Genomic DNA, 16,152 nt, shown 5'->3' with positions numbered 1-16,152 from the left:
GCATTTGGAGGATGCATTTTAATTTCAGCAAGCATTTGAAAATTCTATTGAAAAGGCTTTTTATTCTTGATAAAGCACATGAAATGGCTATCAAGTCCGTATTTAATAAGGCAAAGGCTCAATCATTCCAAGTTCACAGTCTGTGCAACATATTTTCAAACGAAAAAGCAGCCAGAATTTCTGCAACTCCAACCCGATTAAATTTGCGATCTAACAGTCACTGACCCACCACTATTAGCAAGTTGCACATTCGGTCATTTCAGTGGTCTTCTATGTCAGAAGTGTTCGCCGAAGTATTCCATAAAGAACACGGAATATGCCACGCGGAATTATCTCTATGACCAAAAGATCACATGCTTATAAAACTTCAACTAATTAGTTCTGAAACGTCACACTTTCCTCAAAATGTTCATAACTTAAACCACTTTAGTCATGACACGTTCTATCTGAAATGATCTCACTAGCTCTTCATTTTACATACTATTTTCGTGGAGACATCTAGCATGGTGTTACTTGGAAGCAGGTTAGCGAGCGACTCTCTCGATACTCCTCTCCTCTCTGCCTATCTAACTATCTGCACGCAGGAACTGCTTGATTCTTATTGGCTATTGATCTGAATAACCAATCAGAATGATCCTTCCAGATCATTCTTGCGGCAAAACTTGATTTAGCCAACCACTAATCAGATAGTCATTTATGTCATTACAATTTCAATTTCTAATATATTGTTTAATAAAATAGAACGAAATGCAAAATATTCTTTAAATCAATATAGAAACATTTTCCACCTGTCAGATTAGATCACTGTCACGCACAAACTCTGGACTTCAGAAAAGTGACCTATTAATAAAGACTGTAAAGTCAACAGACATGACTTTGATTTTATCTTGTTTTGAGTAGAAGCTCTTAGTTCAGTTCTTGGCAATTCCAGACAATAATGATAATGTGAAAATGATTTTGCCACAGCCCTGAAACTTTATAATTCTTTATGTATATAATCATTGCTTGATTTAAGAATTTTCCAAGGATTTATTTTTGAAATTTAGACATCTTAAAATGTTATTTTAACACTTTTTTTGTCAGAGCTACATGTACGGTGCATACTGTTACAAATCAACTACTGATATATAACTATTACTCATTTACAGCATTTGTCTCATTCTCCCCCAATAGTTTCTTTGTCATGTTTCGACCTTTTATCCTGCACTGTTATTTTAGAAACATAAAAGTACTTAGGTAGGTAAATATCAAAATGATCTATTTGTTTTGGAATAGTTTCTTCATTACTACTTTTTATTTTAAATACATTTTTTCAACATAACGCAATCCACTGTCAGTCTCAGTTTACTATGCATTTTTAGCATAACAATACATAACCATCAAAATAATATTGAGTATATGGTTTATCTGATGCTGCTTTGAGGGTGATGTAATGAGTTTCATGAAAAACAAATATAGATGTTTCGGCAAATTCTCACAAATCTTGAATAGCCCTTGTAAAGATGTAACTCACTAACCACAGAACCAAGTCAGATATGAACCCCACAAGGAAACATTCATTCAACTAAAAAACAGTTGCACATACAAAAAACTTCATCTGAAAGACTTTAGAAGTCTACAAGACATGCACAAAGTGGACACTTAATACATTGCCATCTCTTATATGTCTAGTTTCTGAAACTCAGAAGTGAACAAATAGCTCAAATGTAAATCTATCTAGCAGAAAATAATTCATCATTAATAATTCATTTGCCTGTACTGCTCTTTTTATCTAAAAGAAACGGCAATGAAACTGAAGGAAAAGCCAATAAAATTCTCTGTACAGTAGAAGTACTGAAATATGAGCCTTATGAAATAATGTCACAAAGCTATTCTGTAAAGCTGAAAACATAGCCATAACACTTGATAGTGAGATACTGAAGAAACAGAAGGGATGATTTCGCAGGGCTCTCACCTGCCCCCATCACTTTAAACATCCCTGCACGAAATAATTCATGTAAGTAAAATTCACATAAGGAATATGCAGGTGCTGCTTTGAAACATTGCAGAAAAGGATGTAAAAATTTACTGATTGCTACAAGTAATTTAAAAATTAAGTCCAAGGAAAACTTTATTAATTTCTATTGAAATAATCAGAGACCATAAAACAATTGTAAGTAAAAATGCTATAACAAAGTTTGTGTTTGACTGCTTCAGTTTGTGAAAGTGCTCCATGTTATATAATGTATATTGCTTTTTATCACAGTCACATATTACACTTTTGAATAACTGAGTGTCATCATTTTCTACATAAATAGCAGATAAACCAAATACACACTTGACCAGCAAGTGTCATATTCTACACAGATTTTTCTTTTATAGTCGTCACAAAATTATCACTTAGTAACAAGTAGCTTCCAGTGGTTTGCAAATAACACAAAACAATTCACTCATTGACAGTTCAATGCTATGATTAACATTTGGTTTCATAATAAATGTTTTAGATTCAGTGAAACAAAACAGCTAAAGAAAAATGCATATCTAAGATATTAGTATATTGAAATAACACTGAATCCTGAAGTAAATCATTTTCACAGATAGCAGCATTTATTCAGTGGAATGCCCTGTCAACATTTTTCTTTTTTGTCTTTTTTTTTTTTGTATTTTCAGTTTGTCACAAATATACTGACAACTTAAATATCCCATACTCCATAAATATCTAACTGCAACAACTACAATAATCTAGCCATGTCACAGAAAGCAATTATTCAAATTATACAATATCAACAAAAATAATATCTTTTGTGAACTACCAATTTTTTTGTCACATTATGTATTTACGGGAAACTGTACACATTATATAAATTTATAGTGAAAACCATTAATGACAACCCACACATTACAATTCACACGAAGAACTAACTTTTTACAACAATCACAGCCATAAAACATTCACAATAACAATCTTACAAAAGTACAGTAGTATGTAACAGTTATTGTTACGTAAACTTGTGTCAACTCTAGTCTGTATGTTGCAAGACCCATTTACATGATTTCTTCTCCTAATTTAAATATATTTACACAAGTACTTGTAATTCTCTAGAGCATCAGCCATCAAAGTTTCAAGTAAATTAATATAAACATTTGAGCATCACAAACTTCTAGTTAGATGAAATTTCATTTGTTACGTTTATATAGCGATTAAATTATAGGTTTATGTAGTTTTAAATTAATACAGACTAATCAAAAAACACACACACACACACACACACACACACACACACACACACACACACACACACAGAGATAGGCCCACATTTCTCAAGAGTGTGACTGAACGTGTTTTCTAAAAATAAACAGTTTCTGTGAACATTACTGACTTTTAAAATTAGGTAAAACCTGTAAGAGTACCCAAGCATTGAAGTAGCAACCTTACTGTCCGTCAATAAATTTTTAAAGACTGGCAAAGGCAGATGAAACAAGTTTCAGATATTACCATATATACAAACTACAAGCTCTTTTTTCTGATAGAGAACGTTTTGGTGAATTTTTATAGGAATTAAGTTAGGAGTAATACCATTTAACCCAATTATGCATATTTTGTTTTCCTTGAAGGTCTTTCCACATTTCAAAACTATACATTTCAATAAATTTCTCTGTACTGCCCATTTTACTTTTTAAAATATATCTGACTGTGTAGTTCATCACTACTTCTCTGTGTTACATATTCCTGTAGTGACAGAAATACGCAATCAGTAGTACCTTCAAATGATGCAAGGGACCTGATCGCAAGAATATCTAGTTCTATTCTTTCAGAATCTATCCTATCAACATATGCAACCTGAAAACCAACATCTTCAGTATCAATTAGAGTAAAACATGACATGATTTGGGCAAATTCAGACAACAAACAAGACAGACTCTGCATAATCTTCAGAAATCTGTACCATAATCTACATGTAAGGATGGCATAAGCTATATTGGTATACTTGGTTATTTAGAGTTACCTTTACTAACTTTGAGGATTTTCCTATCCCATTCCTATATACTTAAGTTACTGATAGACAGCAACACAACTGGCCATATGGCAATAAATATGCCTATGGTTGAATACAGTAAAGTTAGTCAATTTGGTTCCCAAAGTTTTACAATTTTGCAAAAAATGTATCACAGTTTTACAGCTGAATGGTATTAATTTTTGTGTGATTACTAAAACAAAAATCTGTATTACAAACACTAATTATTAATGGTGCAACAAGAATAGGTTGCTACCCTGAAACTATTTTTAGATAAATCACAAAAGATTTTTTTAAATTCAGTCTTGGATGTAGATACTGATTTGGAATGCATAGAAATGGTTTTAATATTTCCCTTGGCTGGCAAACCAAGTTGAGAATGTCAGTCTCACTTTTGAAGAGCCACATAACAACCTTTCATTTATAAAACTCACTAGCAGAGAAACAGCATGCAAAGCAGATTCAGTTCCTTTAGTGCCTTTTTTATCATTGAGGAATGTTGTTGCTTTTTAGAGTGGAACAGTTGTAAACTTATTCTAAAATCACGAAAGATTAACAATCCGCAAACCAAAATTTCAAACAAAAAATCTGTTACAAAATTATAAACTACAGGAGTCATTAGCGTCAGATTTAATAAATAATGAATATGTGCATTAAGAGGAAAAAAATCAGAGGCATTGCTTTCGCATGAAGTTTTAATAGGCCAACCTTGCTTCAAGCAATGGTATTTTCATGTCTAATAGTTCAGTGGGTGCAACCTGCACTGGTAAATATGATACCTTTTATATAACTACTGTGAAATATCTTATTTTCAGTAGTGGCTGCACAACTATGAATGTCTAATAGATTAAGTCAGTTGCTGGAAAACCACAGCTGAGTCACAGAAAGAGATGGGAATCCATCTTATGTCTATCTGCTCTACTTTTCCTTGGACAGCACAAGATATCCGGGAGAGAATAAGCAAGATTTTTCTCGTGTATTTTTGTGCTTAGCTTTTAAAGTGCCTAATAACACAATTTCTCACCAAGACTACCAAAATTATCTTGCATATCACAGCACAAAACCAAATGAGAATTAATTACCGAAATTTAAAATGCAATGTACTCCCATTATTAAAGCTACACTGCCCATAAGAGTAATGTCATATCTACAAAATAGTTTCTAAATAGTTCTCATCTGTTTTTTCAGCAATTTCCTTGTTGGCAGATATTTTAGTTTCTGTTGCTTCTTCCTTGTGGTGAACTCCAACTTTGTAGGCTACAACAGTAGCATGATCAAGTTTTCCTGGTACCATTGCCAATTTTTCACACACCTTCTTTCGTCTTGTGCGTTGCTCGGATTTACTGAGTTCCTTTAGTTGATCCGAATTTTCAGAAACTGTATAATACAGATCTGGATCTTCTAAAATGTGACGTTTTGCTGCTGTAAGCCTTGTTGCAAAATCTAAGAGCAGTTCACAAAGAGTCTTGGCATCATTACAGGGTGGTCCATTACCCGATACTCCATTCTTTAACAAGTCCTCCATTCTTAACAATGACAGTTCATGTCTCTGATATGCCTGTACTGTGGGTAGTGAACTAGGTAAAATGTCACTGTTTGCATTTGCCCTAGAGGATGTATTGGTCGATTGCACTTTCATAGTACTTCCCGTGATATTCATAGTGTTCCCTGCCGTCTTCATGTTTTCTGCTGATGAGCTTGGTTGTGCAGGTGGAAGTACGGCAAACTTGCCTACAACAGGATCAAAATTGTCAGAAACCCCATCAGATGTAAGAAACACAATATCGCCAGGCTCCACTTCAGTCATGGAACAGGTCAGGTTATTTAATTCTGGATTCTGACCATCCACAGGGCCTAAAGCTCCAAGTGCATCCCTCATGTCTCGCATGCAATGGATATCATGAGATCCTGAAACAAAATAATGTTAAAGGAGATATACATTACACAAGAAAGAATACAAGATTTTAGTGAATTTGATTCCATTATTATGCACTGCGAGTCCTACTTTTGTATATTTCAATCCTGGTGTGGTGTTTCTTTCTTTCTTTTTTTTTTTTAAAAAAAAGAAGGTAAATAGGCTGTGCCAATATAAGATGAACTATTGATACCCCCCCCCCCCCGCCCCCGCCCATCTCTCACATACTTTCACTAATAATACCCTGCTTCAATTTTATCGCATATCCTTTGTGAATGCCAGTAATTTTGGCACAGTCCACAAAAAAACATACTAAAATATGAAGGACTCTCTTGTCACTTTCACATCTCATATGCGATTACCGTATGGCTTGTTGGCCCAATGGGGAAGGACCAGAACAAAACTCCTAAAGTTAGAATTTCTATTCACAATCAGTCCTAGCTTTTCTATCACTTGACATTTTTCACTGCTAGCAGTGATAGAAACAATTAGCTGCACCATGAATTAAAGTTCACATTAAACAGTAGGTGCACCTATAGTAGGTTAAGTAATAATAACAATAATAATAATAATAATAATAATAATAATAATAATGGCGTTTGACGAGGGCCTGCCGTCGGGTAGACCGCTCGCCTGGTGCAAGCCTTTCGATTTGACGCCACTTCGGCGATTTGTGCGTCGATGGGGATGAAATGATGATGATTAGGACAACACAACACCCAGTCCCTGAGCGGAGAAAATCTCCGACCCAGCCGGGAATCGAACCCGGGCCCTTAGGATTGACAGTCTGTCACGCTGACCACTCAGCTACCGGGGGCGGACTGTAAGCTAGCTCAAATGTTGGAGAAAGCCAAGAGGGTATACCACCTCCAATAGGACCAGATCTAGTAAGGCACTATGACGTTCAAACAAATTTTCATGTTGAGAACAGTTTTATGTGATCTCTCAGCTGAGGCATTCAACTTACTTCAATTTTTTCCTTCATACCCCACTGCCCCATTTCAGTTTTTTGTTTTTTAATATCACATAATGCCCAATTTACAATGAGATTAGTAAATTAGGCACTGCCCGCAGTGGAAACTGACTGTTGAAGTTACGTTTCTCAGGACAGCCAAAAGTTGCAATCAGCACATTTTATTTTTACTAGTTTCACTCTATAATTTTACCAGCTAACTTCTGTATTTTAAACGTAAGTTACCATCTTGTAAATGAAATATGTTCTTTAATGTCTTAATTGACATAATTTATTGTATTCAACTCACCAGTATCTGATGATGCTCTTGTAAAATTACAGAACAAAACCAGTAGAAATAAAACATACCGATTGCAACTTATGGCTGCTCTGATGAAAGTAGGTTAGTAAATACTGATGACTTCTTCTTCTGACTAGTCTGATCACCAGGAAGGAAACAAGAGAGGTTTTTATGAGGCCCATTCTGGTATTCACTAAACTACATAGGGAGAGACCAAACCAAACAGTATCCAAGTGGCAGATTGGAGCCTGCAAGTTTCTGATACTATTTTCAATGCACATATTTTGCTCCTAATATGGGCACTTAGTCATTTTTGTCATTATGAAACAAAGCTTTTTAGTAAATTAGATAACTTTCCTCTTCACACAATGAGTGTGAAATCTTCAAAGTCTTTGGGTGCAAGCACAACATTGAAGGCAGGAAGTGTGTACATGAATAAATATTAAATTAATCAGTTTTCAAAATTACGAGAAAAACAGGAGCTCTCTCTCTCTCTCTCTCTCTCTCTCTCTCACACACACACACACACACACACACACACACACACACACACACACACACAAGCAATATAGCATTATAAATACAACAATGAACACAAACTGACTGTAAGCAGGGACATATGCAGATATGCAAAAAAATTAGATAATATAAACATTTATCATAAGATAGGGAGAGATGTTAACAGGGATCACTTAGGCAAGAGAAAAATGTTGACACCTTTTGTTATTGTTTATAACAACACTATGTGCAGTCAGAAGAACTGCAATGTTATGTGACCATCTTACCTATCATGTATAGTGGCTGCAGAACTTAAATATCCGACAGTTGATGATTCTCGTGTGTGCAAAATTGTCTGCCAACATGCTTAATCACATTACTTAATCTGACAGAGAAGCCTTTCAAAATCACAGTTATTTTGTAAAAACAACCCCTGCATAACAGTACATTTGCAGACATTTCTAAAAAGATTTCAGATCCTACTATGTTCTGTCAGATAAGAGAAGGAAAATAATAATGATGATTTTAGTGTTAATTTTTTGAAGGAATTTGTAAAACAAGTAAAAGGGGTGGTACAGAAATATTACTCAACACTTTCAACTGGGATATCAACCAAGTTAATATTCATCAGTTGTAAATGGTAGGTCATATCAACAAGGTGAATTAGGTACAATAAAAAATAGGACCACTCATGTTACTGGCCAGGTAGACAAATAGAGCAAGTAGTGATTTCACAGCAGACAACTTTAGAAAGAACTTGCGCAATGTAAGTTTGAGTCATGTTTGTGATACATTAGATGGTGGTTCTTACTTCAATGAATTTCCAGGTATATAGTTCTCTAACTTGTACAAATATTTCCCACTGAAAACCATACATTGTGCCACCACAAGAACCATGCATAACAAGAGGAATTAAAACACTATATTTCAAAGAAATGACCTCACAAAAGGTTCAGCATACATGTAGATATGTAACTCTTCTACTTTAAATATAAGTAATTGTTATGAATAACAAAAAGTTATTATATCAAAAAGCATATTACATCTGAATTTAATAATACTGAGAATACAGTTATAACCATGGCCTTAATTCAAAGATGCCAGTACTGGTGATGTTGGGGTGGGTGAGTATTGCGTTGTGTTGCCACAGGACATAGAACATTTATTGAAGCTGAATGTGTGTTCAGCAGCCAGTTCAGGCATTGGTTGGTCAGTCTGCTTTGGCTGCAGTTTGCTGGTGCCCATTCAACTGGTGTTCAAACCCACATAAAATGCTGTGCAAAACTGTGACAGAACTGGAATAGGAGGAGCTTGGTGGGTGCTCATGACAGGTCTTGCACAAGGATACAATCTGTGTGGTAAGTGGTTAGAAGTTTTCCTCACTGTGGAGTTCTAGAAGATGTTCTGAGTTTGAATATAATACACTACCTAGAGACTGAAAAGCTCATGTCCATGAATCAGCATGGTTTTAGAAAGCACTGATCATCAAACACAGCTTGCCCCCTTTCTCAAATGATATACCAGGCAGATTCCATATATATCTACAAAAAGCATTTGACATGGTACTATAGACTTAAGGAAGATATGAGCATACAGAATCAGTTCACAGATATGTGAGTGGCTCAAAGACTTCCGAACTAATAGAACCCAATATGTTGTCCTCAACGGTGAGTGTTCATCAGGCATAACAGTATCGTCAGAAGTGCACTAGGAATGTGTCATACATCCATCGTTATACACTACATACACGAATGATCTGGCAAACAGGGTGGGCAGTAATCTCTGGCCGTTTGCTGATGTTGCTGTGCTGTACAGGAAGGTGTCAAAGTTGAGTGACTATAGGAGGATGCAAGATGACTTGGACAAAATTTCTAGTTGGTGTGATGAATTGCAGCTAGCTCTAAATGTAGAAAATGTAAGTTAATGCAGATGACTACAAAAAACAAACTTGTAATGGTTGAATACTATGTCAATGGTGTCCTGCTTGGCACAGTCACATCATTTAAATATCTGGGCATTATGTTGCAAAGTGATATGAAATGGAATGAGCGTGTCAAGATTGTGGTAGGGAAGGCGAATTGTCAACTTCAGTTTATTGGGATAATTCTGGAAAGGTGTATTTCACCTATAAAGGAGATCACATACAGGATGCTAGTGTGACTTATTCTTGAGTACTGCTTGAGTGTTTGGGATCCCCAATTGGTTGGATTAACACAGTATATTGAAGCAATTTAGAGGTGGGCTGCCAGCTATGTTACCGGTAGGATCAAACAACATTCAAGTGCTTCAGGAATTCAAATGGGAATCCCTGGAGGGAAAGCAACATTCTTTTTGAAGAACACTACTGAGAAAATTTAGAGAACTGGCATTTGACGCTGTCTGCAGAAAGATCCTACTGCCACCAACATAAATTTCATGTAAGGGCCATGAAGATAAGATACAAGAAATTAGGGCTCATATGGAGACATATAGACGGTTGTTTTTCCCTCTGCCTATCTGCTCAGCACAACTTCAGTGGCTGCTCTGTGTTAGCTCCTGGTCGACACCCGCCTCCACCCATGTTCCCATACCGCAGTCTTCACTCTATTAAACTATCTACACACTCACTCCTCTCTCTATGGATTCCCTCTTTCTCTGTTCTTTATACTCCTACCCACTCCCTTCCCCTCCGAAACTCATTCCTCCTCTTCACTGTCTGGAGGAGGATGTTGTCCAAATACTCAGCAATATTTTCAGTCTTCTTTTATGTGACTGTCAACTGCTCGAAAATCAACTAATCCTGAGTACTTTATATTTACACATATATAAATTAAAGTCATTCACTGTATTTTTTTGTCGGCATAGGGAGGCTAATCTCAGCAACTACTGTACATCTGGATACAGTTTTCACAAATAGATAGACTGACTCACAAGGAAGGTTTGACAACATAACTGATTACCACTACACCAGATACGTCTCCAGTCTTACTGCTACCCCTGCAAAGCTGGGGTAGGCTGCTTTAGTTACATAAATTGCAAATTTGTTTGGGTTGAACTTGACTGACGGCCAACACCACACACATAATTTCACTTGTGAGCTATACACAGCAGGTGTTGATTCGTTGGTTGGTTAATTTGGAGAGTGAAGGGATTAAACTGCAGGGTCATCAGTCCTTAACAGGATGGAGTCATTCAATATAATGGCGGCTTCGAACTGCGGTAAAAAATGCAAGTTATTAATTGTGAAGCAGTAGCAGTGATAGTGTGAACAAACTGTATTTCCTGGTAAAAACACATAACCAATGACAAGATCTTAATGAGACAAGACATCTATATGGTGACAAATGTGAATTGTCCTCCTCTTACTTTTTGCATTTGTTACATATTGACATTGTTATACACATTTCCATTTGACAAGTTGAAACAGTTATTAATGATTCCACATGAAACACAAAATCTTAGCTGTGGTGCCGGGGTTGACTTTTCACCTGAATAGCATACAGGAAGTGAATGAATAACATAAAAATGACAAGAAATTATCTAAAAACAGAGCAACATTAATATTATCCAAGATGGAGCTGGAGAAAAGAAGCAAATCAGTTACTATATTCTTGAAAGAGAAAAAATGACTGGTGAGAAAGCTTTAAACATAAAAGTATCTAGGATGACAACTGCTCCATTTTGTGCATCACTTACAGCCAATAACAGCTTACTTTTGTCAAAGGAACAAAGCATTTCACATAATTTACAATAGCTTCACAAGGTATTCTGAAAGACATTAAACTAATACACACTTACCTTTTGTTATTTCTCGTACACCATATTTCTTGCTGTAGACGTATGCAAGACTATCACCTACATTACACACACAAACAACATATTTGTCTACTGCAGTCAAGGGTAATACAACTGCTGCTGTCAAGGTAGTCAACATGCCATCCTCTTGCAAAATAAGGCTATGTGCAGCATGGAAGGACCTCAACAAGGCAACAAATACCTCCTGAAATATGCAAAGAAATCACTGTCACGATTTTAGCTGATTAAAAGAGAATTTTAGTCAGTATAAATCATTCACAAATAAGAAATATGATGTACTTGCCCAAATCACTTCTTATTCAGCTTGCAATAAAAGAGTGGTTGTGGATTTTGAGCCCCTTGGAACAACCCAGTCATGATAGATGACTGGAAGGAATGTACAGAAGGATAGTGGATATATACTGCTGCAAATGTGAAAGCTGGAGGAAACCTCAAAGAGAAACTGTTATGTCCCCCCATCAAAACCACTGTAAATTAGAGTTAGAAAAGTGACTTCTTGGAAAGTCTATTACAGCCTGTTACTACAGCAACATCCTATTATGTCAGAGCATCCCAGAAAAGGAAGAGTAAGTCCTAACATCTAATCACTCATTAGTTCATTACCGATGGAGGACACGCTTTAACTGGACAAAGATGCAGAAGGAAATTGGTCGTGTCATTTTCGAGGGAACCACTCCAGTATTCACCATAATAAATTCCTTTTTTTCTTGTACTATTCTTATACTTGGGTTCAACATCTCATAAAAGTGGAATCATTACAAACAGAGTAATAAATACACTGAGCTAAGAAGGGAGATTGAATCGGCCATAACCTGCTCATTCATGTATTCTGACATTCGACGAGCTGAATTTAGAGAAGCCATAAAAATACTAATCAGAAGGGCTGGCAAAAAAGCTGAAGTTAGATTTTTAAATGCGTAAATCATCATCTTACCAATGTGCCACATAGTTTTACATATTCTGCAGTTTACAGTGTCCTTCCATCTTTCTTACACTCTGAAAAGAACATCTGATATCATCTGCCAAAAAAAATCATATGCAATTCTAATGGAGTAAAACATTTCATCCAATAACATGGCATTGGGAAGGAAGGTCACAATGGCAATTATGATTCAATTTCTTACAGAATAACATATTAGGATGCAATTACCCCATTTGACATGTTGAACACTAGTCAATTATGCAATGTGGAGTCCAAATAGAAACCATATTACGTGGAGAGATTTTCAATAAGTGATGTTGGTGTGGCAATAACTCTGTTTTAAGATACACCAATATGTTAAGACAACTGCACGTCACATTCTGGTACAGTGACACTATAGATGACTACAGAATAGACATTAGTTATAGAAATGCTCGCAGACTTTCTGCAAGCAACAGTCATAAGATTGTGGCCTACAGATGGTGTGGTATCAACGGTGTCAGACATTTAAATATCAATTTCATTTTAATTGTATTTACAACACACTGAGTATGCCCCCCAGACCGCAGCTTTGAAGTAGTATCGCATGCTTAAAAAGAGTGTTTAGACCTTTTTTTAATATTTGAATCAGAGCTTAACAAGGTAATGAATAAGTCCTTTCCAATGCCATCACTCTGAGAAACAGAACAAAAAATATAATTATCATTGGCTTTTGCTGAGTCCTCAACAGTCACACGAAACGTGGTAGATGATATGAGCACAATCATAACTAAAAATCAGCTTACAAGAATGTTATGCAGCCTTTCTTCAAATACTGGACGAAAGTAAGGTTAAGAGTGAGTAAAGAATATTTTGGAAGCATTTAAAAAACTAAAGATGTACGAGACAATTACTCTGCAACAAATTTAAACCTGCCACCCAGGAATTAAAGCAGGAGTCCTGACAGTTCACAAAATTTCAAAAAATATACAGCACTCATTTTGTTGTCCCTGTATAAATTCAGTACTGTCTTCTTGTCATAATGCAAAACATACACTGTTGAAATGTGTCATACTGAACTGTGTACACCACAGGAATCTCAAAAACTCTCACTAGTGTAGACAGCAAGGGGTCGGCCTGTTCCTGTGCCTGGATGGAGAAATGCTATGGTTTCACCAAATAAAGCTTATTTTCCATCACTTCTGCTACTCTTAAACCTTGGCTCAACTGTGCCATGCTAGGGGAGGAGATATTTCTGGCAGAGAGGCCTCCATAATCTTCTCTGGCTACTATATCAGCTTAACTAATCCACTGGATTCTCTACTCCTGACACATTTTAACAAATTACGTATTTTGGTAGACTGCACTTTCAGATCTGTCACATGGCAACCAGGTTAGTGCGTCACCAACAATGAGATCCATAAATCTCAACATTTCTTCAAAATTCAATCAGACAGTCAGAGCCTTTTCACTAGCATGCAATTGCTGGAAGGCTTAAAGAACAACAGACAATTGAAAAGACCACCTGGAATACGGCACAATAGATCGGCATCCTTAGTGTGGGCATCAAAATACGTATTGCTATTACAAACAGAGTTCTACCTTATGGAACATTGTTCCATAGTATAAAATAAGCTTAATATCAGCCATCAACTATACCTAAAATAATGAGTGTACAGAAAAGATCAGAATACAAGAATATGGATGCCACCACGAATGGAGCTATTAAATGATACTGTGCTTATAGGTGGTGGTGCTGGTGGCGGTGGTAGATTTGCAACATGGAATTGCCACAACAAACAACGTCTTTAAAGAAATAAAGCACTTTGACACTGATACAGTGGATCTACCTGAAATCAAAGGGAAAAAGTATGGGATGTAACAAAGATAATTACATTACATTTATAGAAGTATACCAAAGAACAATGAACGCAAATTGGAGTTACCATTGGGGTGGGGGGAACCAGCTGGGAATATATTATAGTATTATAATTGGAGCCACGAATGACGGTGGTCGAGTTTAGGCTTCTTCTTCACAGCTACATGAAGCTTTCTCCGGCGGCCAATGAGTGCTTAGTAGTGTTCTGAGCGCTCTGCTGCAATTGCATTATACGCAATCATAGCGAGTTATTCAGTGAATTTTTATTCCACTTGGGTTTTCATGGCTGTTGGTGGTGATGAGCAACAAATTCTACACAAGCAAGTGAAAGGCGATTTGTGGGATACACGCTTTCATCAAGTCCAAAGCACACGTATGCATGTACCTCAATTTTCACTTCGGACCAGAAAGAATGCAGTCCCCGTCCTTGTCTCGACCTGTACGAACTGCCATTGGTCGTGGACTGGACTACAGTAACATAGACTGGACTACAGTAATAGAATCCTGCATGTACAGCTGAAGCTAAACAGTTATTCTGTGACGATTATTGTTGCCTGTTCACCAAATGATGACACTGATGTAAAAAAGAGACTTATTTTATACCCAACTGACAAAACCTCTAGAAAATATAGGGAATCACAAAGAAATAGTTTTACTAGGAGACTTAAATGCAAGAAATGTATGGAAAGTCAATTGTGATATAGTGGGGAAATAGGGCGAAAACAAAATAAATAATAATGGTAAAATGTTGAAAGAATTCTGTCTGCAAACTTACTTAAGAATTCTAAACAGCTGGTTTAAACGTAAGTATGTCCATAGATATACAGGGACAAAACCAAGTATTAACCTTAACTCCATTAGACACTACATCACAATAAACAAAACAAGAAAACTAGTACTGCAAGGTGTGAGGACTATGAGAGTGGCAGCCTGCAAGGTGTGAGGACCAAGAGTGGCAGAGTGCATATCAGACCATTTTTTGTAATGTCTAAGCTTTTATTTGCATTTACACAAGACACGGAGATTGAGCTGGGCACTGAATCACAAAAAGCCACTAATATTCAATATAATATACAAAGTCTTGAGCATAATTCTAGTTGGTTTTTATACCAGCTACGGCTATCAGAAAAAACTTGCTGCTGTTGAATAAAATTCTGAGAAGCCATTCATAAGGCAGCTTGCAAAGCACTGGAAGAAAAATAAATATCATTCCATTAGGCGATTGCCTCAGTTTATTCTTATTTCTTTGTATCCAGCAATCAACTTCACTGTTCTAGCAATCTATCCTTTTCTATATATGGTTTATATTCCAACCTGGGTTTTCCATTGTTTCATAATTACATCTCCTACTCCACTAAAAATCCCAACATTTCATCCTCAGGTTTTGATGTTCATGTCTCACTGCCATAAATCAAAACTGGTAATACACTTCAGTTGGACACTTTCCTTCTTAGACTCTAAGAAGCTTAGTTTTCAAAACACTGTTTAGGTTACCAAAAGCAGCTCAGTCAATTCCTCCTCTTCTGCTAACTGCCTCTGCTGTACTCCCAGTCATTTTCATCTACCCTAAATAGCCAAACTTATCACCTAATTCTATGACTTCATTTTTAATTTGTGATTACACTTTCATTTTATTTTAACTGATTTTCAGACTTGCTTTCCTACTTGCTCTCAGACTTCTTCAGTTTCTTTATTCAAGCCCATCTGCACCAAGGACAAACAGTACAATATAATTTGTAAAATGAAGATAGTTCAAATATGTTCCATCAACACACAGTCCTTTTTAAGTTGTGTTCATCAAATACACTTGACATCAAATGTAAATGTGGCAGGAAGAGAGCCCTCTACCACTGAAAATAATTGCTGTTATTGTGATGTCTTACATGCATGTAACAACTATAAAGCCTCATCACAGG

At 36.2% G+C, this 16,152-nt stretch overlaps 1 protein-coding gene across 1 annotated transcript in view; it reads right to left on the bottom strand.

Annotated features, from left to right (window-relative positions):
- Window positions 1-1,333: 1,333 nt before the first annotated feature.
- LOC126248656 (PP2C-like domain-containing protein CG9801) overlaps window positions 1,334-16,152 on the bottom strand; it is a 50,742-nt gene continuing 35,923 nt past the window's right edge. The window contains exons 5-6 of the mRNA XM_049949842.1: window positions 11,439-11,640; window positions 1,334-5,903 (exon numbers count right to left, since the gene is read on the bottom strand). Of these exons, the coding sequence (XP_049805799.1) occupies window positions 5,143-5,903; window positions 11,439-11,640 (963 nt within the window). The 3' untranslated portion in view covers window positions 1,334-5,142. The remainder of the gene's footprint in view (window positions 5,904-11,438; window positions 11,641-16,152) is intronic.

This window comes from Schistocerca nitens, chromosome 3, assembly GCF_023898315.1.
Source record: "Schistocerca nitens isolate TAMUIC-IGC-003100 chromosome 3, iqSchNite1.1, whole genome shotgun sequence".
Lineage (NCBI taxonomy): Eukaryota > Metazoa > Arthropoda > Insecta > Orthoptera > Acrididae > Schistocerca > Schistocerca nitens.
This window is presented reverse-complemented; position numbering and strand designations above follow the sequence as displayed.